We start from the raw sequence: 27,987 nt of genomic DNA on the forward strand, positions 1-27,987 counted from the left end.
AGGAGGAAACTGGGAGTTACAGGGTGGCCATCACAAACCATCTGAGAACGTTGGGATGACGTTGCAACCAAGGTACATGAACAGAATCTTAGATCCTATAAGAACACTGCAAAGTTATCAACAGGAAGCATTTTCAGGAATACCTCCATGTCATATTTAACAGGATGCTAAGAAGTCAAGTCATGAAGCTGGAGGTTTTAAGACAGATTTATAAACGTGATGGCAACAGCATGCATGATGTTGGAAGCACATTTTCTATGCCCAAGGAATTCTCTTTAAGGCTAGTAGCGCTTTGTAAGTCTTGGTATGTAACTGGAAACAAAATTAAAAAGCTCACTCCATCGCAAACATGTAAATAGAACAAAGTCAGTCTTTTCAGGAGATCTGCAACAAAGCTATTATTACTCATGCTTTGGTTCCATATATATTTTGCACAGCAAATCATACGGCAATTACATCTAGTAAATGTAGGCTTTGTGGGTGGACATTTTCCCATAGCATCCCATAGTCTTCACTAAAGAGGTGAGTTTGGCTGTCAAATATAGTGATTAATGCCTTAGCTCAGATTTCAAAGGAAGTGGACTCATATTTCACTCTCTGTAGTATGTGCTTAAGATTAAGTCCACCAGAAAATAACTCAAAATGGACAATGGTAGTGACTGGCATTGTATTCTGAGGAGTTCCCAGGACTGTTTCTCACAGCAATACATATTTAAACGTATGAATACGAACAGTTCATATGAACTGTTTTTTCACCTTGAGCCACAGAAGTTTTTTTGCTTCATGGTGTGTGCTGTCACTTTTCAAACATTTACATTTTAACTTGTGAAACAGGAATGAAGAATATGCATTTCCATTTTTTTTTCCAATCTACATTTTACATTAAACCACTGAACACTAACTGTTCACCATCTATGGTTCGACGAATACCTACATAATCATTCATTTTAATTATAAGTTATAAACATCTATGAAATTCTGCCTTTCGGTATGTTCTTGAATGATACCCAAGGCTGAACAGATATTTAGCATAGATGTCAAGCACAAACAGGGAACTGAACTGCAAACAAGGAGACGTATTCAAGTTTAAATGCAAACTGACATTTATGGCCAAAGGTGCTCTAACTAAAACCAAACTGCAAGGTTTTTCTTGATTTGCTTATTTGATGGTACTGCAAAGAAAAGCATGGGCGTATTCAAATACAGTATCTCAACCGCAGAAGGGACTTTCAACAAAGAGGGGACTGCATTCACTTACAAATGTTCATACACTGAACTGCTAAAGAACAATTACTGTGAGTGAAAATGTATTTGCAAAGTATAAAACCATTTCTTTTTATAAACAAAAAGTCACTGCAGTATCTGTATTTGAACACATACAAACAATCATAATGCAATCTAGTTAAACAGATAAGCTGTACAATATAGGCTTGATTGCGTATGCTTTTCTCAAGAAATTAAATCTAAGAGAATAATAAAAGCACAAACATGCCCTTTAGCATCCTGTTAAAACATTAGGCTTATTTAGCATGCTGCTGATCTGATCATCACTGCAAAGACACACATCTGCATTCTAAATGAAGACATTTACTCCTCGCTACCTTTCAGCGCGTACAGTGACCGCGTTGTTAGAAACTTTTTTTTCCTTTCCTCTTCCACTTCTTCAAAATGTAAACACTGGCAGATAAAAAAAAGTCAAATGTAGAGCAGTCCCATGCATGCATGTGATCCCATCTCTATAAATAAATAAATGGATAAAAACACTCGACTGACATTTCACGCATCTTCTCTGTTCGGGACACATGACAGGAAGTGACAGAGTGAAAAGGGGCATGCAAAGCAGGGTCAGATGAGCATACTGGAAAGTCCACATCAGGAGTGATATCAGGAGTGATATTATGTAATAAGATGAGTTTGGCTTTTGAAGCACAGTGGCAGATTATGTCAGTGCCAGCGTTGACAAACTTCTCCCCATTACAAAAATAACAGCCACATCATGCTTAGCTTCCACAATGTGCACAGACTGATGAAAGATGTGAAGCCTACCATCTGCTTTCGCTGGTGGCCATACCTTACAATAAACAAATGAAACATTTTACTGTAGCCGCCTACAACAGCGATTTCTGGATCACACACAGTGAGTACTGGCACTGTCCCACAATAACGAACACTGCACCTTTAAAAGTAAACGCTGCCACCCTCATAAACATAGCTCCCTCAGAGAAAACGTATTCCTTCTGGCATTGTACGTACGTAGCATACCATGCACTTTGATTCTTTGGAAATGCACCACGGCGGTGGTCTCTAACAAACCCACCCTCGCTGTTAAACCAACGCTATCTTCCACCAGATGACACGACTCCCACAGTGAAGCCCGTCTGCAAAGATCTCACGCATGACAGGCGTGGCCCTTGCATTGTGTGCACCATACGTGATTTTTTAAGCAGAACTGCGCCGGTCGGTCGGTGATGATGCTGACGGACAGCTTGTTTTGGTAGGGCGGCGTTTAGCAAGGGAATAGATTAGGCTGAAGGAATAAATCATGTTGTGGCTAAAAGGGTGTGGCTGCGCACACACAACTCACTATAATGGAATGAAGACTATAAAAAAAACAAAACGGTGGAATGGAAAGCAATGTGATCCTCCTTTAACGAACATCTATAATCGTTGTTCCTGCTTTATACAGTACATGGGCAGACCTTTTCGCTCTCGTACTTCCTGTGCTTGTCTAACAATGGTGATGCGTCTCAGAGCAACAAGAAGCAACGCAACCAAAAAGCATTTTGGTTGCTACAGCAGTTCAAGGACCTCCTGGTTGGTAAAATGAGGCAATGCCAGTGAGGAGCACACAACCACTCTCAGGTGAATTTAGTGTCCCGGGTGGGCACGTGCCATCTTGTGTGGTATGACCACATAGGATCCATATTACAATCTCTGATATGATTCTTCAATGACAAAGCAAATAGTATGAGACAACAGCTATCTGTCCATCATGGCAATATCAAATATTATTCTATGTATTTGTTCAGTCTCTCTGCATTATTCTCTCCAATGCACGTCTTATAGTTTTGAGTAAATCTAACATAATATCTATACTACCAATAATAATTGAATTATATCTTATTGCATCCCTTTCTCAAGCCATAGTTGCTGCTTAGTAGAACAAGGGGACATAAATTGGAAATTACCAAAAGGTAAATTCCGTACAGACATTAGCAGGAATTTTTTAATGCAGTAGTCAATGTGTGGAATAGCCTGCCAGGTCACATAGCAGAGGCAAAAACTCTGGGGACTTTCAAGACCAGCCTTGATATGGTGTTAGATACTATCTAGTCTGTAGGTAATCAGAGCACTGATTTAGTCAGGAAAATGGCGAGCATTATTGAGCTGAATGGCCTGTTCTCGTCATTATGCTATGATATGTGAAAGCTAGGATGCATTACACTCAATCCTAATTTCTGAAAGGAAGAATGTTCTGGTAAAATATGGGTTTTGCGTCACTGACTGAAACACTCCACAATGAAGAATCACTATACATGTTCAACTGAGGCCTCGCTACTTAATGAAACATTCAACAATGTATCTCATGGGACCACATGTCACCATTAGTGGATGGGATGTACACCTAACATAGACAAGAGACTCCAGTGCAGACTCTTATTCTTAACTGAAATTCAGCAAGAAAAATAATCAGCAGCTGATTATGTGGAATGTGGGTACACACAGATTTCGCTTGGATACCTAAAGAATTGTAAAAAAAAAAAAAGCCAACTGCATTGTTCCTCAGAAAATAGCTCAATTTATCGCATTCAGACCCAATTCACACGAGACCTTATAATGCCATTCTGTGCATTTAAACATAAACGAATTACACCATTTTCAGTTGGACAACATAAGCAGCTATCTCCCATTTTTATTTAGCCACATGCAGCACATTTTTTTTTCCATGATGGAGGATCCCATTCTCAGCCAATTATCAGACACAGGCTTTCTACTAAATGCTGATGACTGCTTGTGCATTGCAGTTCTCAGCATTCCCTGCATCCTGCAGGAAACAATGCAACAATGCATCTTGTGTGGAACTGGGGAGACAGCTGAACGGTCCACAGAAAAGGCTTCTAGTAAAACAAAACGGCAGCGTCAATGTTTTATTTTATCTTGAGGTGATGCAGAACTTGACAGGTAATAACCCAGAATAACTGGTTATCCACTGTACAGCACAGGCCAAATTGAGTGGCATTTGAGTATCATTAAGTATCTTTATCTCGAATAGGATCTTTTAGAGAGATATTCTTCAGCTTGTAGATAAAACTGCAGTCATGCAGTGTTGTATATGTGATCTTACAATGCTTTGAAATTCCCTCAGCTTGGCTAAACCAGCTAGACAGTCAACTCCTAACTGCATCAGACAATTGGATACTTTCTTATTACACAATCTGCAGCTGATCACATTTGAAATCACTGTGGCATAAATCATCCCGGTCATTTACATACTTCAGTTAAGTGTAAAAGATCAGTACTGATATACTGTAATCAGCACTTAACAGGAGCATAAAAATCCCCACACACGTCCACCCTCAACTTTAACCTCTCATCAGAGAGGGACTCTGGACTTTGCTATGCTGAGGGTGAACAAATTCATCCCAATGAAAACCTACAGAAATGACTAGTGCTTTACAATTCGTATCATCACGACATCTAACCAAAATAAAAAATTATTTAAGAAAAACAAGACCAGGTTAAAACCTAGTATATGGCGAGACATAACACACGTGATCCGGCCGACCAATGGTGTAACTTCATCACTCACTCACTCAGTCAGTCAGTCACAGACATTCGCGTTTGTAGGGCTGGCCCCGCTGTTGCGGTCCAGCCAAAAAAAACAGACACTTGCAAGTACAACTGAATATTGACCCCTGCATGCACATTTGCAGCTTCTCCATAATTTACCGAATGGCTGCATTTATCACGACAAAAGGAATATAATTTTTCAAGACATGAACGAATACGTTAGCAATACGTATAGACTTAATCTCATGTTCCAAACTGTTTCCGGATTTCACTGCTGAACAAATAAAATACGCTTGCTGAAATCTTGATTAGGTTAAATAGTTCAGGTCGTTATTCATGTACATCAAGGGCAAAGCACCACTGTGAATGACAACTGCATAACGCTTGACTAATTTAGATCAGGACACCCATTGAAGGAAAACAACATCCTTGATCTAATTACAATGTTGAAACCGGGGAGGATAATCCCACGCGCACGCTTGACGTAGGCTACGGGCGCGTACACTTATCTACAGCCTACAGTAGCGATACGTACCCTGATGTACTAGGCTACCCAGTTAGTATTTGTGATTTTCTTTTTCAGAACGTGTTGCAAAAACCTAAACCAAATTAATGTAACTGGCATTAACTTTAATAAACGACGAATACCTTATTGTAACCGCAAGCGTTAGATGTTTAAGGAGCTACGACGAATGTCGCCAATATTAACTAAATTAATTGGAATCTAGAAGGCCCCATAAATACAGAATATATGTTAGTATAGTTTTCTCATGAAGACTGTTGGCTTTACCATTTTAATCTTTGCCATCAAAACAATACACGATCACGTTAGATGCTCTTGAATGAAATCAATGGTCATTTGCACTCATCATACAGGAAAGTTCATATTCTGACACAATGATAGGCTACCAATGATTATACAGAAGCCGCACATTAATAACCAAGTAAATAATTATCGTGTGTCTAAATTTACCATGGCATGAGCGTAGATACATACCTAGTACAAGGCAGACTATGTCAAGGACAACGAACAGAATTCCTTTTGTTTCGAACATGTTTGGTGTTCGTATTCAGTTTCAGTTCATAAACGAATGAACGGGTCCTTAGGCGATGTAGGATAGACTACCAGTCGTAGAGTCCCCTTGCTGCTGCGTCTCCTCGAGAAGTATCAACAGAGAACTAAAAGCTAAAACAGCGTAAACTTAAAGGCAAAATACAGTGCATATGGAAGGCGAAATGGCGAACGACAGTCGTAGCTGAATCATCCCAGCAGCCTACAGAATAAAAACCGCTAATCTGAAGAATAAAAATATCGGTCGTTGCCCTTCACCCACTGAACCTGATCCACCCAACCGTCTCATCTAGCTCAGGATTTTCCTATTGTCGTCGGTGTTACATAGCTCCCGAACTGCGGTCCACTGGCAGATGTCATGCCGAGTTTACACTGATCAGACAGAGAGCCTATCGCGTGCCTGTCAGGACAATACGAACCCCCTCGCCAGGTCCAAATCGCTCCACCTTCTCTCCGTTTCAAAGTCACTCCTCCGTCACGTCACGCTTTCCATAAAAGGGTATTTATTAAAGTGCGAGAAATAAGACGTGGGTCTATGGTCTTCACTTTCCCGTGTGACCCGTGGAGTGCGGTTCGCCCGTGAACGCGGTTAGGATTAATTTAACATTATTAGTGTGGGAACTGGATATACACAACCCCGCGTGGGGAGACAGATTATTTTTCAAAGTATGAGAAATACCATACAGGTCTTCGTCATGCGCAGTCCGCAATCTATTTTTGAAGCAGCTGTGATTTATATGCCGTTTTTATTCGTAAACAGGAATGCGCCTAAAAAATACAGGGCTACAGGTATTCCCAGATTGTGCAGTCGCAGACTTAGCCTGTCCTTGTATACGACTGCCGCGCGCAGTTAACAAGGGTTGCCACATTACGTAATGGAGTTTTCTAACCTTTACGGGGAAAATCATACTTTGAACTCAGTTTGTATGAACGCCCATGCTCAAAAGAGAGAACACATCGGCATTGTGGTCAGTTGGTTCTCACTGAGAACGTGCAATGCCTTTGCCCTCTTTGACATAATAACTGAATTTCCCAATGTTTTCAGTTTATAAAATACTCGTTGGTGTATTAAATAGAAGGGGTGTCATAGAAATACAATTCAAATAGTGCTGAAATTAAAATGTTATGATCTGTGGTCCCTTACATATCATAAAACAAGGAAGACGTGTGTTGTGTTCCCTGTGTTTGCATATTATGTAACAAAGTATAAAACGGATCGCATAATATGCATATTTTTAATTGTCAATGCACTATTAGGCCTACTTCTATCGTATTAAACTTTTACGACAGCAGATTTTTAATAACAGATCGCGACAATGGCATGTCAGAGAGCTATTGTTGTAACATGGCGTCTGCTGTGCTACATCATTACATTAAGCTGATTTTATTTTTAATTGTGCAGCGATGTCCTTTTTTAAACTATAGTCAAACACTGCCCTCTGGTGAAATGCCTACGGTGCCCCGGCGAAATTATACCAACCAGACGTTTTTGACATCTATGTCTATGAGATGTACGGTAGCCTATGCGGTAACTGAGGTGACGCGTTTTCGCACAACTAGCCTACTAAATACTTCTCTCGCATGAGTTAATCTCATCAGTATCATTGGCATCGTCTGTATATACCTCACAATATCTAAGCATTATCCGAGTGTTTGCATACATACACGATTTATTACATGGATAAAAGTCCCATATAGTGTCTACGACAGAACAATACTATATGAATGTGAAAATCTATTTAGTGGAGATGAAACAGGATGTATTACCCTGTGTTAGCATTACATCAATAATTTTCAATAGAAGCTTATGAATATAGAAAAGTACGTAAACAATTTATTTATTTATTACTGATCAGCGCTTATTTCTGGGTACCCCACGATATAAGCTACAGAAATTTGTGCAAATGAAACAAATAACGTGAGAAAGGCAACACTTATGCAGTCAACAGTGGCATCTGCTGGCGAAATATCGAATAACTGGGAACGTCAAAGTCGCATCTAAATTCACACACCGCACCGGCCCAAAAATGGCAGGCTTCCACTAATTGGGAACTTCCCCTGAGTGATTTATTCTGCGTCCCACCTGCTTCCTCTGATGTGACGAATTCCATCTCCAAAATGGTTGCTTACAGTTCTCCTATGGAAAAAATACTATAAACATCATCCGATATAAACATTTTAAAAAATATACTGTCAGATCAGATTGAATTCATCATGAATATCTTTAAATTAGTCTATAGTAAGGTAGACAAACTAGTTAGGACTGTAAAAAGAAACAGCATAGTATTGGTATTAAATAATAATGTCTAACATTAACACTTTCAACGATAATACATTTATTTTTATTTTGGTAATTAACCATCTATCCCTATGATATGTACTTTCTGCATATAGTTTGCTAAGTAATTGAAAAATGATTGTCAGACAGTCAATTACAAGGCATTTATTGTTTGCATTCCTTAAATTTTTGCTGTAAATAGGCTTGTGCCTATATCCTGGATATGATGACTACTGTCATCTCGTGTGCAGGTTCAAGCTTCATGCAAACAATGTAACAGAAAACGGAAGTACGTTACCTTAACTACAATTCCCCAAAATAAGATATTACAATTTATTTTCTCATAACAAAATACTTTTCCCCTTTTGAACTATTTTCATAATAAATCATAAATGAACATTTCATATAAATAGAATGAGAATTGACAGGTCCTAATCACAATTGCATGTTCACACTTAAATTCATTTACAGTGAATATCTGCGATTCCAGTCATTCTTCAATTGCATCATCACATTGCTCATTCAAATTTTAACCAATTTCCATGTACCCAAAAGTGCTGTGGAAAATAAAATTTAACAAAATGCATAATTATAATTATTCTATGAGAATAAGGGTATTAGAATGGTGTAATGAACATTACTTATACTTACAATGTAAAAGAAGACCTAACAACATATATGTGACATATATATATCTGTTCCAGTCAAAGTCGATACCACTGAGTGTTTAATAAGTCTTGAGCTCAAGTCAGCCTTACATGGCATTATTCGTCTGAGTAACAAAAATGATTAAATTTACACTATATTGTGCCACGTGACACGAGGTGCAGTTACCTGGTTTTTAACTCTCACACCAAGGAAGATCAGCCTGGCATGTGCCAGTGCAAAGGACACTTCAGAAGGGCTGAATGGGAGGGACTGCACCTGTTTCCGTGTCCCTCAAAAAGGAGGGATCCAATACATGAAGCTCTTATCTATATATTTTTTTAAAATAATACATTTTTACAATTACAGTGAATTTTAAATGCACTAGGATCTCCGCTCCACTCATGCAGAATTCGGGGGGCGGGGGGCGGGGGGCAGCAGCAGCATCGGAGAGGGAGGTGCTCAGGAGAGAAGGGGATCAATAAGGCTCAGCAGGGACACAGACAAAACCATTTCCTTCCTCCTGGTACACCATGCCTGGGTTCCTCCCAGACTCTCCTGTGCCTTTGTCTCTGATCCTCTCACGTCCTCTTGTCTTCTTCTCAGTCTAACCCCAACCCCACACACTAGTCGATCCCTTCATTTCTTCTCCTCTTCCTAATCCCCCCCTCCCCCCCGTTTTTCATTTAGCGTCTCAGAGTAGGTGAGCTGATCCAGGATCAGTTTAGCATTTTGGCTCTGAGTGGATAATGGGTCAGACGTGGACAAGAGAAGGCTGATCCCAGAACAGCCCTCCCACCCAGAGGCCTCTGTCATCCGCTAATTTCTTCATTCTGCGTCTGATCAACATCGCACTCATTGATCATTTGATACGTTGCTCCTGAGTCTGATTCTCCCACCATCCCACGGCTTCTTCAATAACAACAAGGCCTCTTTCCTAACTGTCCTCTGTGCTTCCACACCATCCTTTCAGGACTCGGTCCACCACACTCCTTCGGCATCCCGTCCCCCTGTCCTGTCAGGACTCCCCTCGGCGTCCCACCCCCTGTCCCGTCAGGACTCTGTCTGCCACACTCCCTCGGCTACCCACCCCCCCCCCACCCCCCCGTCCTGTCAGGACCGGCTCCCGTCGCCCCGGAGACCCTGCTGACGCTGCTGGTGTTCCTGGAGCTCGCGGCGGAAGAAGAGCGTTCCCAGAAGGCCGTGCGAGGCCTCGCTCATGGCCTTGGACTGCAGGCACATCCTGTACTGCTCGGGCGGGAGCTGGGCGGAGCAGCTCTTTTCGTGCCACAGGTGCACCAGGCCGCGGGACGGGGCGCGCACCACCAGCAGCAGGCTGTGCAGGTACTTCCTGTACAGGTGCACGTCCTCCCCGCCCCAGCCCTTGATGTCCACGTCAAACCCACCTGGGAGACGACAGGCACAGGTGACAGTGAGAGGCGTCCCAGTGCTCAGGGTCAAAGGGCAAATAATCCAGTCTTCAATAGATAATGAGATACATGACTAATGAAAACTCACTTAAATATCATAACTAATCATGCTCATAAATGTGTATATTACTGATGACCTTTTCTGACATAAATATGTAACATATGCATATGCACATACATTTAGTCTTCGGCTGTGAGTATCTGCACTTCAAAACATGAATAATTCATCTAGTTAGAATGGATTTACATATCACCATGACAATCTACCACTGAATTACATGTGCCTGCATTGGATTATCATATTATGCTGGATGATAACGACAGAGTGTGTGAAAGGGCTTTAATGTTTAATTTGGTAAAAGAGAGCTTCACGTTGGCATTGCTATTCTTCGTACTGACTGTGCAGTTCTCAGACCATAACCACTAACCGAACCGTGAAGCTAGGGGGCCAGTCTCCTCTGTTCATCTGGTTAAATATCTACAAGGCACTATCTCTTCATGAATTTTCCACAAAACCTTTTTTTCTTTTCTTATTTGCTGCACAAGCTTGTTTGTTCAATATCAGTTCTTTCAGTGATAAACAGCTGTGGGCATTTGCAGTCATCCACAAGCAGCAACTAGAAAAGTTACATAAATATAATTAACAGTGTCCATACCACAGCAAAAATGCCTTCTGATGCATTTTTGACTAACAATAACAATACAAAAAGGTCTATTGGAGATGTGTATGGAGAAATCTGTCCCTCTGCTTGGCAGACAATATTTTTCAAAAATCTTTGAAATCTTTAATTATGATGACATAATTACCGATGTTGATGAAATCCGACCTATACTGGCATGTCATTCCAAAACCGAAATCTCTCCAGAATCCAGTGTTTTTATCAATCAACTGTGGGGAGAAATCTAAGTCAGATTCTCAAACACACATAATTTCCCCCAGAATGCTTAAAACAATACACTGCTAATATTAAAGACAGAAGCCTTATGCTTATTCCCTGGTGTAAGACAAAGGCAGGTCTGCTTATACAACAGTTTCCCTTTAATTTCAAGTTTCAGTAAAGGAAATGTTGTTATTGCACAGTTATACAGTATGAATGCAATCTTACATTCTTATATCATTTTTACGGTCTAAGTCTAAACAGCCCAGGGGCTAGACTGGAACAGGCTCAAAGGTATATTTATTACACAATAATGCACCGTAAAGTTTTTTATGTTTTATGTTTAAAAATTGAAATCCGATCAATTCCAAATTCCCTGCCCATCCATTCCCCACCCTAATAAATAAATAACATTAAATTATAAATGATTGAAATGAATACTTTACCAGCTGCTGTTGTAAAGGTGGAATGCTATTGTTGCCATAAATCAGGCTTGGATTATACTGGCTGAAGAGGACTGGGTAGAACACTTTTTTGCCTGCGAGCAGAAATAACAGTTGGGATAACGAACCAAGAGCTTACCGGAAATGATCATTCCATCCCATAATAAACTGGCAGTTTAACAGTTCAACAGGTAGAAATCCCACAACAGTGCTAAACATTGCAACCTATGTTCTGCCTATGGTTTAGCAGACAAAGGGGGAAGTGTTTTTTATACCTGCAACATTTTTAAAACATGTTGACATTTGGAAGAAACGATAATTGAATCACTCCATTTACGGAATTTTAATGATGTCTTCAAGAGAAATTCAAGGATAAACCCTACCTAATTTATGGCAGTTTAATGCATGAATCACCCTCTTCCAAGACAACAAAATGAAGAGACTACTAATTAACATGCATTTAATTGTCAAAAGTTTAGAAGAAATTATGAATAAATCCAGGCCAAAATCCAGCCCGCGTTGTATTTAGCGTGAGCTTCCTGTGATCCTCACCAGGCTTCGCGTTCAGTCGGCAGGAGTTGAGGAACTCGGCGGAGAAGTAGATGTCCACGTCGCAGAAGAAGAGGAGGACGTTGCCATGTTTCCAGGACCGCGCCCCCACATCCAGGCCCCGCCCACGCGAGAACTCCTCGTTCAGCTGGATGAGGGTGAAGTTCCTGAAGTTCATCTCTCTGTGTGAGAGGAAGGCGGACACCTCAGCTAACACAGACAAGACAGGTCTTACCACTACTACTGTTCATTTCTTTATGTTGTTTTCCAGAGGGATTCAGCACAATCAGAAGGTATTGTTCAAAGGTTTTTAAGTTACAGTAAGAGCGGAGAGACGTTCCATTGCACAACAAGATTTTTACTGTTAAATAACATGATTCATGCAGTTTTTTCGAGGGCAACATTTCTGCTGTTTTCTTCACAGGAGTTTTTACAGGGTACAGCAATAGTCTAGTAGATTGGCCAAATGCTCAATAGTCAGCCAGTGCTGGGATTTACTGTTCCAAAAGGCTAAACATTGTTGTCCCAAAGTGAACTATGCCCATTCCCATAACAATAACAAGGACAGCGTAATGACTTCATTTTGTTTAAAATACTCCCTAGAAATACTCCATCATTTTCCTCTCAGGGCAGAACAAATCTGAACCTAAATCCACCCATCTTTATAAATCCAGCGTGTTATATTTTTTCCGGACATGGAAATCTGCCCTCGCAAATGCAACACACCCAGGGATTTATTAGCTTTGTCATCTTTAATAGTAGCTAGGTGTTTAAAAAATACCCTGCCTTGTGGGCATGTTGGCTTGCCTTGGGAACTTCAAAATTAAATATTGAAAATTGTGTATTTAATGCATGTGCATGTATGAGTGCACGGTGTATGTCTGTGTGCGAGTGTGTGTGAGTGAATGTGTGTTTTTCACATGCAGCAAAATGAATTAATCTTTCATGCACATAATAAGTTGATTTTATTGTTAGTTCAGTTTTACCACATGTATATATGGGTTAATAATCCATAGATTAAAAAAAAAAAAATACAACAGCATTACATGCTAAACTTGGCACAAGAGAAAGAGATCCAATGTTGTGTGTGTGTGGGTGGGACAGTCACCATATCTTAAGCCTGATTAAGAAATGTGTTAGTCAAAGCTGTTGGACTATTTCCCCAAAGAATAATATGCATATCAAAAGAAAAAGGGCCAGTTTTCGTTTTCAAACTCTACTTTTCAGCCTGACTAGAGTCATTAATTAGTTAGACTACGCATGCAGTTAACTGTCCAGCAATAAAGCTGTAGATGAGTTGGTTTCTCTGTAATGATCCTAAGACCTACTCTCTGGAGAATTAATCTGCAATGAAAGATATTCCATTAAGTAATGGCTACAAATGCATACTCATCCAGTGTGCCCAAGCCTTTGCAGCCTGCCTGCACCACCCATAACTCACTTAGGGAATTAGGAAACAACCTTAAATTATTGGCTGCGTATCTTATATTATTCAGCATTTTGTCTGGTATGAATAACTGCAACCCATTAAGATAGATGAGATAAAAATATTGATGAGAGGCAAAGAGAATGAACTGGTTAAAACTCCTTTCTCTTTGATGTCTTCACTTTTTCCTCCAGGCTGTGTGTGTGTGTGTAATAGATGTCAGAGACAGTGATAACAACTTCCTGTGAGAGCTGGTTATTCCATTTCCTGCATGTTTGGGTTGATATATGAGATTCAGGCAAACACTTGCAGAGGGCTGGCCCCGATCTGATAAGGACAGAGTGGGGAAGTCCCTCCTACAGAGTGGAACAGTCCCCCCTACAGAGTGTACAGTGTGGTACAGTCCCTACTATAGAGTGGAACAGCCCCTCCTACAGAGTGTACAGAGTGGTACAGTCCCTCCTATGGAGTGGAACAGTCCCCCCTACAGAGTGTACAGTGTGGTACAGTCCCTCCTATGGAGTGGAATAGTCCCCCCCTACAGAGTGTACAGAGTGGTACATTCACTGCTACAGGCATGGTGTGTGCATCCTCTGAATAAACCTGCAGTCCATTTATATTCTGGACACAGTCAGGCCCGACCAGAGATCAGTAATTTCTTATGTGGACAGAGGTCAAATGGACCTGCTAGTCAGAGTAACGTTAATCATAAAAACGCAGGGACTGTATTAGATAAATGCATTACAATGCAGTTGGTGAATCTGCTCTGATTTATTCTGATGTCTTTTGCTAAGGGGGCTATTTGGCTATGTGGAGAAAATTATCTATTTCACCGTATTACCAACTCAAACAAAATTATGCAGAGAATTATTATGTGTTCATATATTTATCATAAACTGAATTATGTCCGTGCGACTACCATCCATTTAAACACAAAATATATTGTGTCATTTTGTGAATACAGTGTAATCTTTTGTCCTTAGAAAGAACTAAATAAACCCGTAAGCAGAAATTCATTTTCCACATTGGAACGAAATGTTTATGAGAAGAATTTACACTGATGGATGCCCACACAAAACACACAAGACGGGTTTATATTAATCACATAATTGGTTGTGGTGGTTTAGCAGTTCTGAATCTCACGTAACTGATTTACTGTGAAAATAATTCAGTTTATTCACACTGCAGATTTCCTGCCTCTTTTCGAATACGTGACAAACGTCTGATTCCCGGGTAATATCCCAAGGCAATGCTTTGCATTAGAATGAGGCGTCGCAGAAACCTCCGACTTCGAGCACGCTCTCGAGCGAGCGATGCCTCAGAGGGCCTGCTCTTCTGAAGTCCTGGACGGGAGAAATGCGCCTGAGAAGAAAGGTTTGCGCTTACTTTGATGTCGTCCTGAGTATCCCTTTCACCTCATTAATCTGCTCCTTCCCAAAGTACACCACGGTGAGGTGGACTCGGCCGTCCTGGCGAATGCAGACTTCCCTGAAACGGTAAGAGAGGAAGGAAGTGTCCTGCGTTGTGTCAAGATCTGTAGAAACGCACCCCCGGACCGTTTCCCCACACCTTCTGCAAATTTGCATGTTCCTCTTTGCTGTCTGCTTCCAGTCAATCAACCAGATCTGATGGGTTCCCATTGCTTTTATGAACAAGCAATTGCTATATGAACTGAGAACCTTCTACCATGCTGTGAATGGCAAGAGGAAGGTGTTGTTTGGGGGAGGGGGGGGGCATGGAACAAACGGCCTCCCATCAACCTGAATGACCTTCCCCTTCGTGTACCAGACCGAACGTTCAATACCTGCTTCTGCTCCTCTGACCAACACAGGTTTGTATCACTCCAATAGTATTAATCTTATCACATTTCAGTTTACCAGGGAGTTGGATGCTGCAGAGGACCACAAGGGCACAGCAAACCATCTGCCAAGTAAACGTAACGCAGTCTACATTTTTAAAACAACATTAACAGATAGCGGGGTCTAAGAAATAAAAGAAGGTAGAAGCAAGAGTTTTAACAAAGATCAAAGCAAAACTCAGTTCAATTCACTTCAAAGTGGCCATCCCAGATAGCATGCAGGGAGAGAACGCATTACATGGATCAATGCGCACAGACAGAAATAGATATATGAGCACGGCTGAGTGGACGGTTTTGGACCTCTTTCACGGTGTCACATAGTGGCTGGGTATATTTCACCATCGCACTCAACGCACCCAGTGTCTGTTGAAAGTTATACCGCACAAGTTCCCCATTACTTTCAGAAATTTCCTTCCTGTCTTATCAACACCAGCTCCTGGGATGGGTACGCTCCACATTCGTGAAGGCTGGGTTAAGATAACAAGCTTTCACACATACTGTAAATATTTGAAACCCTTTCCGTTGCATAAGGGAAAATGTAGGCACTTCTTTCAATCAAGTGATAAAACCGTTATAAGTATAAGAAGGTTCTTCTAACAGTCGGAATTGGACTTTATTTGTCTGGGACACCAGAGCAATGCTTTGATCCTGGATAATCAACTATATCAAAAAATCCCATACGCTATGTCTATGCTACATTTGATTGAATGTATCGGCTACAATGGTGTAGAATATGATAATGACATTTGAGAAGACGTGATGACTGCATGTCTGAAGTTGCTCTGTAATCATTGACAGAATGAGTCCAAACACTTAGGGGAATATGTGGTGTAAAGTCTAGTTTCCTGTTATTCTGCAGGAACATTGTCAGACTTAACAGTTTTGCTTCCAACCATCACGCTGTGCAAACACTGTGTGGTTCAAAAAGATTAATAAAATATTCCGTTTATCAAAGCTTCTTTCTTCTTCAAACAGCTTAAGATCTTCCCCCCACAGATCTGCATGAACGAGGCCCCTATCCTGGATGTGCAAATTGCACAGAAAATGACTGTTATTTTCAGCTGCTTAAAAAATGGTGAGAAACTAATGAAAGCTGATTATACGTGTCTGTGCTGGGGTCACATGGTTTTGCATTGTAGGCAAAAAAAATGTGGGTTCAAGATGTGAAACGGCTTACACGTTGGCTTTGAGGTGCACAGAATGCAAAGTAGAAGTGGAGAGAATGGGATTGTGGGAGAAGTAAATTCTCCTTTGGAAAACAACTTCCAGGAAGTGACACTCAGTACTGGAGAGTCAGCAGAGGGATGTGGCTATTGATTTTCCAGGAAGGAGAAATATGAGTATCTGAGAGATTCCAAGGCATGGACAACCTGTCTGACTAAGCAGCAGGGATTACTGCCCGATGAACTGCATTCCTATGCGCAAACGCACAAGCTAGTCCCCCATTGAATACTGAAACCTGATGCACATTAGAGATATGTACTGGAACTGTCAACATAAGTGAAATGCCAGTCACCCATTGCAAAACCTGGGCAAGTGCAAGCATTCTGCATGTGAATGGCATGTCATCTTAGAAATGACAAGAGATGACAGCCACCCCACTGTGAAATAGCTATTCATTTTTTTTTTTCCATGGTAGACTACAGCATTATGACATTGCATTTGTTGGTTGTGTTGTGGCATCGCAGAGCTTTTACCTTGCCATTCACGCCCACTGTTCTATTACAATTCAGTTCTGGACTATAATGGATACGGCCCATAATTCTCCTCTTCGACAGCATCATACATATTGGATGTCTACGCTAAGAGTTTGCTCTGATGCTACTTGGGGCGAATGTTGCATTCCATTTAATGTGCCTACTAACTGCAGGTTGTGTTCATACATTTTTTAATGTCAGGGGACAAAACTGAATAACTGCCTAATATTGAAAAGTGGACCATGCAGTAAATTCCCTGACATTACATTCAAGGGTGTTCTCTACACAATGTTTTGCAATCGAAGGCCAACACTCTGAATTGCAGACGTTTTACTGTAAAGTGAATTGCCAGTAGGCCTAGTGATTATTTTTAAACAGAGGAACTACAGTGCATGCCACCAGTGTTGCAGAGACCTTGATAGTCTACTTGCTCTGAGTGCAAATCTATCAACTAAATGATCAACACCTGCACACCAGTACAAAGAATATAATTCATTTTGTCAACATTAATTGTTTTATTGATGTTACAGGATTGGCGTCTTACCTGAAGTTACGCATGAACTGTCGGAACTTGTCGACGCGTTTGGCCAGCGGCACGACGATGTTGATGAGCACGCTGTCCGTGCGCACGCGCTCGCTCGTCACCTTCATCAGCGGCCCGAACGGACGGAAGAACACCAGCCTTCTGAACTCGCGGCTCCGGTCGCCCTTGAAGGTGAGCTCGTACACGGTCCCCTTGTCTTTCTCCGTCCGAGAAATACCTACCGATAAAATAATCGATTAACTGAGAGGGCGAGCCGTATGTTTGACGGCAAAACAACGATCCCTATCGCTTTACGAATGCATGCTTTGGAATTGATTAATCGATTAAAAAATAGGAAAAAGCTATTCTGCACACTGCAAATCAAAAAGGCTAGGACAAACACAGAGTGACAGAGTACATTTTCCGATCCACCGTTGTTTATTTTCTATAAAGGCCTATATTTAAAGGACTGACTGATCCATCCTGATACACAGGCCTAACACCTATAGTACAAATACCTCCCCAAAGGTAACTTTCTAGGAACTGTGTTTCCTGTAACTACTATGTAGTACGTGATCTCAGCCGCTCCCAATGATCTTATGCTCTGTACAAATCGGTTTCAAACGCAAACACTTTTAAACTGGTCAACCAGCTGTTCGATCACCAGCTGACCAGCCTATACAGTCAGCTAGTCCGCCAGTTTGACCACCAGCTTACTCTACCAGCTTTGTCCAGCTAGAGACCAGTTTGACCAGCCACAGACCAGCTATGACCAGCTAGAAGTGTTGCTTAAACCAGCTTAGAATCCCAGCTGGCCTTCTCAGGAATTTTCAGCAGGGCAGTCATACATGAATGCATTTTAGTAAAAGATATAATTTGGTTTACACAGTACATCAGACAACTGGTTCTAATATGATGTACTGGTTTTAAAATATCTTTTGTTCCATGTACATGCATTTCCAGGAATAAAAACAAGGATTTGTTTGAGAAAATCTAAATGGTTAAAAAGAAATGTTTTGAACAGGTATGTGGAAATAGTTATAATAGCATGCTGTGTTTGTAGGAATCGCCAAGTAAATATTGTGTTTGCTGCGTCCACATATTTTTGGTTCTTTCAGGAAGTATGTATATTAGGTTCCATTACTGTCTATACTTGATGTATCATGTATGCACAACGTCACCACAGACAGAAATACTCAGTTTCCACCTTCCTAAGAATCCGAGGTAAAATCCAACACTCTGTCAGGACTGTAATTCATTTGGAAATGAATCCTCCTCAAAATGTTGTCCAAATCGTGAGCAGCTGTGCTTATGCTAGATAGGTCAGGGGAGCTGGTCTGTGAAGGGACTCCGTGCCAGCTTATGCTCTCAGTTATTTAATTAGCCCAGTCATTTATTTAATCTGACATATTTGCTGAAGTGGAGAGCTTCAGCTGCAGGGTGCTCGTGTATCCTTTGTGAAAACATTTTGGACTCTAGTCTGATATAGGAGTGAACCAGCACTGGCGTTTGTATTTACAAAATGAAGCCAGAAATATTGGTTGATGCCGGGGGGGCAATATATGAGTAAACGATTGCCATATTTCTCAGTTAAATTCATTTACTACATTTTTAATGGATATTTCTGGGTATTTTGTTGGTAATATATGGTGCTGTTTGGCCCTCTAAATTAGAATTCAAGTTTAAGGTTGTTCTGTGCAACAACAACAAAAAAGAAAAGAAAAAAAGTGATCTTTAAGATTGTGGCTATGATGAAGACATTTATGATTATTATAAAGAGACAGAAATTATTCAGATATACAAAGCTAACGATGGCAGATTTGGTCCCTCTCAACTGATAGGTTAATTCGATTCTCATAAACCTATGTCAGAATCAGCTTATTTAATAGATCAGAAGAGTTTGCTATTGATTTTTACCTCACAAACAAATCGATGCTTCCGGACAAGATGTATGACTAACCTTTCAAACTGTGCCGTAGCTTGAAGAAGAAATAGAGCAGGAAGGTTTCGGAATCAATACACCTGACTGAATATCAGGTCCAGGGTTTGCTAACGTGCTCGTATTTACGACGCGCTTTGTTTCTTGGGGATAAGTGATTAGCGCGGTCGGTTTGATGCTAACGGATACCCTTCGCAGCAGTAACGTATGCAGATTTATTTGCTTTGCACGCTCTCCCGCTCGAAATATATTTTCCTCAATTTAGATACGCGGCCAGCGCACAGCAGTTTCTCTGAGGAGTCGTAAAGACGGAACAGGAATTATATTTCACACCTTAATGTATCTTTGGAGTACAGCGGTAGTTTTATGGTGTGAGAAAACTGTGGTCCTGAGCGTACTCATTACATCCATATCGGATGATTCATGTAGTCCTGCACAGAGGCAGATTAGCTGAGAGGTAGGTTGGGTGCCTACGGGGTGCAATGCACAATAAAGATAAACCCATAAAGTCTAGCATCTCTGGCAATTGTAAAGGAAGATTTCGATGGTTATATGAGGACAAAACTTTGCAGAGTTCAAGTAATGGGAGTTGCCTTCCATAGCAGCTATCACAAAGAATTACTCTCCTGAAAGATCATTGGCAGACCACGTAAATCAGCTTACTTTGTTATAACACCAGACATTGTACTGTGTGTCCCTATGCACACAGCAAATAAACCGTTTGAAATCTTGTAAAGCCTACATTGGTTTCAGTGACTGCTTCACATCTGAGAAGAACAAACCCACTCACTGCAAAGCAGTGCTCACGGCGGATTGATCTCTCGCAGGGTTCAAGGTTTCCGCGTTTAAACAGCTTCAGTCCAGACTGCCCCCAAAGGGTGTCTGTACTGAAATTAGGAACTACTGTAATAACCTCAATTCCCTCCTCAAATCATACCTTCACATTTTGAGTTATTGTGTTATCATATCATCCAGAGTCTTCTCCCCACTGTAATTTCAGCACATTAAGTATTTTGGTTCAAATTAGAAAGAATTGTGAGGTATATGTCTGCAGTTTTGCAGCTGATGAGTAATTGGTAATTTAAGCAACGAGTGCACAGAATTTGAGACAGTTTACAGTAATTAATCATGCATGAGAATCTAGCCTGGTCTAAACCAGTTTTAATTAAAACATGGATTTACAAAACTTCAAGTGTTACTGTTTTATCATTGCAAAAACTTTTTTTTCCGGTAGTTTTAGTGATCTTCATACTTGCTAAATTGTATTTATTACAACACAAACTGGCACTTGCAATTCACTGTGTGCTAAAATCGAGGATAAATGTTGATTGGGCATCGACGAATGTCTGACACGACTGTTGAGGGTAGACTTCATCGGGACCCCTTGACTCACCTTCGATGAAGTCGCTGGGCGAATAGACCCGCCGATGGGTCGGGTCGTCCCTCTCCCAGGGCGTGTTCAGCGCCTGCAGGCCGGCCTCGATGGCGCTGGCCAGCTCGTCCCGCCGGTCCTTGCGAACGGGCTTCTCCACGGGGTGCCGGGTGAGGCCGGTCTCCAGCTGGTAGACCCGGTGGAGCGTGAAGGCCTCGAAGGGCACCAGCGCGTACTCGCTGGGGATCTTGGTCCCCGCCCGGACCTCGGCCCGGTCCAGCTGGCTCTGGAAGAACTCCTCGAGGTCCACGCTGCCCCCCGGCCCGCCCCCCAGCCTGTTCGGGGACTCCGCGAGCAGCGTCAGCGTCTCCTCCTGCCCCAGGGACTTCCTCAGGTCCTCCAGCTGCCGGCTGCGCTCCTCCAGCGCCTCCTGCAGCTGGGAGACCTGCTTCTCCAGGCTGTTGACGTAGCGGCGGTGCTGCTCCTCCCGCTCCTGCAGGAGGGCCTGGTACGACTCCTTGTCCGCCGGGACGTCGGCCCGGGGCAGGAGGGACAGTCTCTCTGCAGAGGGCGGGCTGCAGGCGAGCATGTAGAGGAGGGACAGGGCGGAGCATACCGCCACCAGGAACACGCCTGAGCGGACCACTAAGTTCATAGTCCCCCGCCGCAGCATGGTACCCCCCCCCTCCAGAGTTACATCAGAGGTCCCTCACTCTCTGTCGGCTAGAGGTGTACCTGATCTGCCATTTTTCTCAAGCTGCTTGCGATCGGTTGAAAACAAAAGTTTTTAACGGATTCGATTCCTCCTTTATGTCTGTCCATCTCAAAAGATAGTGTCCATCTCAAGAGAAAGTGTCCATCGCAAGTAATTGGGACAAGGTGTGTCCAACATTGCCGCTCAGTTACCAGCGTTCATTGCCTGGCTTTTAGCTCTGAACATACTTAATTTCCTTGGTTAGATAATGCAGAGGTCAATGTCCTTGTTGGGGCCTGGCCTTCTTGATTGACGTCTATAAAGGACTGGTTTCCATGCAGTCTGACGAATGAGAATCACCAGCTGTTCAGTGCCCCTCCTCCTTTCATTGAATCTGAGCAGTGTCGACTAAGCTTTGACTTTCAAACCCGATACTATCCTATCTGTCAGTCAATGGCATCATCTCCATTTGGTGTCTGCTTGACATGGAAGAACCACATTCTCTTCTCAGCATGTGTAAATATGTTCTGGCGGAATGGACTGAATCACTGACTCATTGTTCCACGTTCTTAAATCTGTCACTGTCTCTGTGTCACGCCTCATAATGGAACATTACTCACTCATTGTTCCACATTCTTAAATCTATCACTGCATCTCTGTGTCATGGTTCATAATGGTACAATGCTGACTCATTGTGTCACATTTTTAAAATCACTGTATCTCTGTGTCAGGCTTCATTATGACAGATTTATGTACTTTATGATAAAAGGCCACATAATGTATCGACATGAAATACTGTATTGGCACATATAATATATATAATTCATTTCCAGTGCCAGTGGCCAGAATTTGTCAAAAATATGTCCACAATATATTTAGGCTTTTACCAGTTATGTGTGATGAACACTTGTATCAAATATTATTAATTAAAATATATCTTAATTTTGGATGCTTTCATCAAGTTAGAATAATTAGATTTGAAAATATAAGTTGTCCTTTGATTTAATTTGTTCCTGTTCCAGTATCATATGTACCAATTGCCAGTATGTTGAGACCCAAAGGTAAAAAAAAGTCATTTTTGTTTTGTCGAAATTGTTGAGTTGTTGTTGAGCTTCATTTCTTCAGTCTTGAAGAATGTCTACAATAAGAGAGAAACATGAAATTTGTTTTCGATAAAAGTACACGACAGGAAAAGACTCAAGATAAAAGCAAGTGCAAGAAAAGCATTACATTTAACTGACTGATCAAGCATCATCAGGTTTTTATGTACAACCGTCTACTGTAGTATCCCCATAAAGAAGACATTTTACAGCCAAGAGATATTACCCCAAATTCTAATGGCACCATACCCCACTCTAAAAGAGGCAAAAAAGAGAGAGAAAAAGAAAAAACATAAATAGTGAGGAACAATTTCAGTTTATTTGGTTGCCGATGGAAACTTTCTTTCTGTCTGTACAGAAGGTTTGTAAAGAAAATTTGTGTAAAAGCCTGAGATTCCATTCTGCGTGGCATGAATCAGCTTAAAGTGCAACTGCACTCTGTGTACAATATTTAAAAGGACTTTTGCAAAGGCATCAGCCGAGCCGTTCCAAGGTTTTCGAAACAAATAAATGATCGGGACGTCTTCAAACTTCTCAAACTTTACTCTGTGTGTACCATCGCCTGCACAATTGATAATAAGTCTTAAAACTTTGTAGTTTGTTTAGTGACTAATTTTTCTTTCAAAGTCTTTCTTTGTTAATGAAACACCATTGTATTATGGTGGTAATCAGGGCATTCATTCTCATCCTGTTGAAAGGACACCGTTTCATCCACTGTTACTTGGCAACAGTAAATATCCTATATACAAAAATGAGCATGTGTATTTGAAAGAGAGAGAGAGAGAGTTGTGCATGTGTGTATTTGTATATGTGTGTATATTCATATATATTGTTTGTGTGTGTGTGTGTGTGTGTGTGTTCGCGTGTGTTCGTGTGAGTGTGTGTGGGTGTGTGTGTGTGTGTGCGTGTGTGTGCATATGTATGTGTGTGTGTGTGAGTCAGAGAGGAGGAGGTTCCCCACTGACTCACAGCACAATTAGCCGCTTTACTGACCTGGCAGAGACTGGATTTAGTGAAAGGGTTAGTTATGTTAGCAGTGAATGCAAAACTATCCTGACAGGCTGGGTCAATCTGGACGTCATGAAAAGGCCGTTTATGTTCACTGTGGATTCATCTCAATTGACTCTTCATGTTCAGAGTTTTGGTTCAGACATATAAGAAGACCTTGTTCTCACCCAGGCAGTATTACTAAGTTCTACTTGACCAATTCTATACGCTTACACCCGAGCAATAGCTCAAGCTAGCAATAGGTCTCCTTTTCTTTTAAGAAATGCTAATTGAATTTGGTTGTCTCTTTCTGAAGGCAATGACTAATGGTAAAATATCGAGGAAATATGAGAATTCTACCAAGTTAAACTGAAGAATGTGCTGGAAAAATGCCCATATGTGCTTACGACAGCTTATGAATCAAATTACCATTGTTCATTCAGAGGTAAAGTAATAGACAATAGGTACAAGGGAGAGTTGCTGCAAGACTAAAGAGTTAAACATATCTGTTCCCTAATAAACTGGAGATTTCATTACTAAATGCATATGGTGCTACAAACGCAGACTCTCAGTCATGGATGTAGTAGAAATTCAGGATTTTTACTAGGTGTTTTTTAGATAGACTCATCTGCATTAGAATCAAGTTTGACAACACAAATCTGAATCTAAAGAAACATACTGACGTGATATGTTTAAGCTTAATGCTACCCTTTAACTATACAGTTATGTGATTTCCTTTTTTTTCTTTTTTTTTTAACTTCAAAGCCTGCCTGCAAACACAGCACAGCATCAGCCACACCAAAGGAGATTCCTGTAGGGAACCTGAGAATGACACACAGGATACCCCACTGCTCGAGCAGAGGTTAATGCCCTCCCAAATCACCTAGTACACAAGGCTCAGTAAGTAGCAAGCGTGTCTTAGCAAATTATACGCCCTAAGACCTAAGCTAAGCTACGTATTGTCTACATTTTTACGTTGTCTACAGTCTTTTTCCATCTGTTCTGTGTGTTTTTTTTTCAGTTCAGTGAAGTTTCAGGACATTGAGTGAGATGGGCAGCACTGCGGGGGATGTGGAGCTGCGATCGATTCCTCCAAGGGAGACCCCCAGGGGGCGCTGTCTGTGGAAGTGAGCTATCTAGAGCTGACAAATTAACATGGGGGGGGATTTGCAGTTTGAACAAAAGCTCTGCTGCCGGGGTCTGAAGAGATCAAATCAGCCCTCGATGTTTCTGTGGCAGATTGCGGGGGAAGAGGGAAGGGGGAGGGGGGGTGGGTAGAGATCAGTGTATATTGGAAGTAACCCTCGGGGTTCTATCAATTAACACCTCTGATTTGGTGCTAAGGACTCTAAAACCCATACTACGCTCCAGTTCCTAAAATAAACAACTGTAGTATTTTATTTGTATTTTTTTTTTTAAACATACTGTACTTAAATTTCATGATATGCAATATGCATGCTATATAGCCTATAGTCTCAGTCAAATAGCATGCTCGTTATGGAAAATGAATTAAGGAACTTGATCTATTTTTCACTGCAGAACATGAATAGTGTCGATGACGTGAAACATCTAGAAGCGCTGTCCATCAGCGGCGTGTGAAGCGCTGCAAGCCGACCCTCCCGCAGGACAGCACTGACGAGCCCCCTCCGCATACGTGACAACTTCTGACTGGAGAGCTACGGTGGATGTGGCACCGAAGAACAAGTGCATTTCTTCCTCACTCGGATAAGAGACGTATGCGTGGGGGGATGACAACCGAAACGGAAAAGGAACTTCGGTCTGCAGAGCTAGTCAGTTTAAAGACATCTGTAGAAAAAACATTTGAGATTGAAGGCTCTGGTTTTCGCTTTCGCCGTCACTGAAACTTTCTTGAATTCTCAAAAAATTCCCCCCCAGAAATGTAGCATCCTTGAATACAGATGCAGTCACATAATGTCTCTGACCCAGTTGTGTGGAATATTTCTTAATACTAAAACCAAAGCACCGCTTACATGTTGTGGCACTGTCTGCTCATGACTTCCGATGCTCTTGTTTTTATTTCATTCATTCATTTTTACTTCACTTCACTTTTACTTTTACTACTGTTCATCACATCGTCGTAAAATGAGCATCAGCGTTTTCCACTGCATGTGGTGCGGCTGACTGAACCTCCTCGAGCTTCGAGCAATGGCCGTGTTAGTTTGCGATGACCCAGAACACCCAGGCAGGGGTCGCGTTAACTGCCCCCCCATCCACCCCCCACCCCCCCGTGGTGAGGTGGCAGGCAGGGAGAGGACGTCGCTGCCCTGCCCTGCGCTGCGCTGTGTGGAGGAAGGAGACCGTAACCTGAGCCCGGGTCCTCAGCAGGAAACTGCTGAATCTTTAATGGGGGAGAGGACCTGGCGGTCGCCTGGCCTCGGCCTTCGCTGCGGGGGGGGGGGGGGGGGGGTGTTATGGGTCGGGGGGGGTCCAGCCGCATCTGCCGCATCTACCGCGTAGATACCAGGCCCGTTATTGGCCCATTGCATTCGAACAAGGCATGAGAATGAATGCGGGTTTACAATGTGATTTATGCCTTCTCTGAAAACAAGGGGCCACTACCAGCTGTTTCTACCAGGGGAGATTGCATTAGAGAGTACAGTGGAGCAGTTTGGCAGGACTTTGAGTATAGATTACAGTTACAGCCTGTAAGAGCAGCTTTGGATTGATCGCGTGCGTGCAATCTTTCTGGTATTTCTGCTTGTTCTTCCTGTTCAACTGCTGTGATGTGGTAAGACAACCACAGTCTGAACTGTACAGAGACTTATCAACATCCTAGTTCTGGTTTTAAGTTTTTTGTTGACTCACCAGACCGGTATGCTTTCCATGTCTCATGAGGCACTAGCTGTCTGCGTCTGAGAGTCTTATTTTGTATCTGATAGTTAGAAAATGTGTGTTTGTGAATGAAGGACCATGCGTACATCTCTCTATGCATGTGAGGGGAGCTCTTTGAGTGTGTGTGAGTGTGTGTGTGTGTGTGTGAGAGACAGAGAGTGGGGGGGGGGGGGTGGATTAGGGCAGTGAAGGAGTGCCCTGGCATCCTTGAATGGGCTCCTATGAAAGCCATGCTTTCAGAATGCTTCAGCTACAGCCTACAGTGAGCCTGCCAATCCAGTGTGTGTGTGTGTGTGTGTGTGTGGGTGTGTGTGTATGTGTGTGTGTGCAGCCTACAGTGAGCCTGCCAGTCCGGTCCACACTGCCAGTGTGTGTGTGTGTGTGTGTGTGTGTGTGTGTGTGTGTGTGTGTGCGTGCGTGCGTGCATGCGTGCATGCACAGCCTACACTAAGCCTGCCAGTCGAGCTCACACTGCCAGCAATCTGAAGATCTTCTGGGAGTGGTAATGCCATCCCTGTTTCATCCCGAGATTCATATCCAGCACTATCCTGCAGTATCATTACTGAACATCCTTTTATGATTTCAAACACTGAAACACATCTGTGCCATGCTTTTGCACAGTTACTGCAAAGTCCCTTATTATTTTTAGACCTAGATCCCTGAACACAGTGTGTTGAAGAGTGCTACCTCAAATTCGTAAGATTTTAAATATACATAATATATAACAAACTGATACCTTTAAAGCTACTAAACAAAGTGAATTTTTACTATCATCTCACTGTTTTTTTTCAGTTGATATCTTGAGATCAACAAAACAGAATTAAAGCCCTTTTTCTACTCAGGTTGTAAAATAGTAAGTTGCAACTGTACTCCCTCAGGAACTTCCTTACCATTCTAATTGGTATTCAATCAGAACTCTCTCTCTTTTGGAGGCATCTTTTTTTTTCCCAAGACAATTTTTTTTTTCCCAGACAGTTAACAAAAGTGTGACACACACACACACACAAATGGGGACATGGGGACCACAACAAACCCTCAGTCCCCCCCCCCACAACACTTCTGTTCCCCCCAGGCGAAAAAATGTAGTCCACTCACCGGCTGTAATTTATTCCCTCGCGGTCCGAGGCGTAGCCTGGGAGAAGGCTGCCGTCGTTTCCCCACAGCACTAGTGGCTCTCCTCTCTCAGCGCTCATCCACACTGAGCGTAGCGCTGTGTGGGCCGTCCCACAACCACAGCCGCGCGGGGCGTCCATTAGAGCCTGTCAGCGAGAGTGAGCGAGCGAGTGGGCCGGGCTCTGCTTCAACGCGCCGCTCGCTTGTAACCCGATCTTCTGTCCCCGCCCACCCGTGCCTGGCTCCTCCCACCCCCCCCCCCCCCTAACCCCGCCCCCTTCCTTGGCTGCCGACAAAGGTTCAGCTCTTACCTGAGGCGGTCCTCTGTCAGCCTCTCTC

At 42.3% G+C, this 27,987-nt stretch overlaps 2 protein-coding genes across 2 annotated transcripts in view; both read right to left on the reverse strand.

Annotated features, from left to right (window-relative positions):
* Window positions 1–6,312, reverse strand: part of LOC135233525 (phospholipid phosphatase 1-like) — a 13,495-nt gene extending 7,183 nt beyond the window's left edge. Inside the window, exon 1 of the mRNA XM_064297152.1 lies at window positions 5,789–6,312. Within this exon, the coding sequence (XP_064153222.1) occupies window positions 5,789–5,846 (58 nt within the window). The 5' untranslated portion in view covers window positions 5,847–6,312. The remainder of the gene's footprint in view (window positions 1–5,788) is intronic.
* Window positions 6,313–8,290: 1,978 nt separating this feature from the next.
* On the reverse strand, window positions 8,291–27,818 carry LOC135233527 (chondroitin sulfate N-acetylgalactosaminyltransferase 1-like). The gene is made up of 9 exons (XM_064297153.1): window positions 27,631–27,818; window positions 20,923–22,733; window positions 17,612–17,828; window positions 14,899–15,000; window positions 12,090–12,268; window positions 11,541–11,632; window positions 11,024–11,105; window positions 9,812–10,192; window positions 8,291–9,775 (listed from the first exon to the last, which is right to left on the reverse strand). Exons 2-8 carry the CDS (start codon window positions 21,572–21,574, stop codon window positions 9,900–9,902), a joined length of 1,617 nt encoding a protein of 538 aa, XP_064153223.1. The 5' UTR covers window positions 21,575–22,733; window positions 27,631–27,818; the 3' UTR covers window positions 8,291–9,775; window positions 9,812–9,899.
* Window positions 27,819–27,987: the final 169 nt, after the last annotated feature.

The sequence above is a fragment of the Anguilla rostrata genome, chromosome 10 (assembly GCF_018555375.3).
Source record: "Anguilla rostrata isolate EN2019 chromosome 10, ASM1855537v3, whole genome shotgun sequence".
NCBI lineage: Eukaryota > Metazoa > Chordata > Actinopteri > Anguilliformes > Anguillidae > Anguilla > Anguilla rostrata.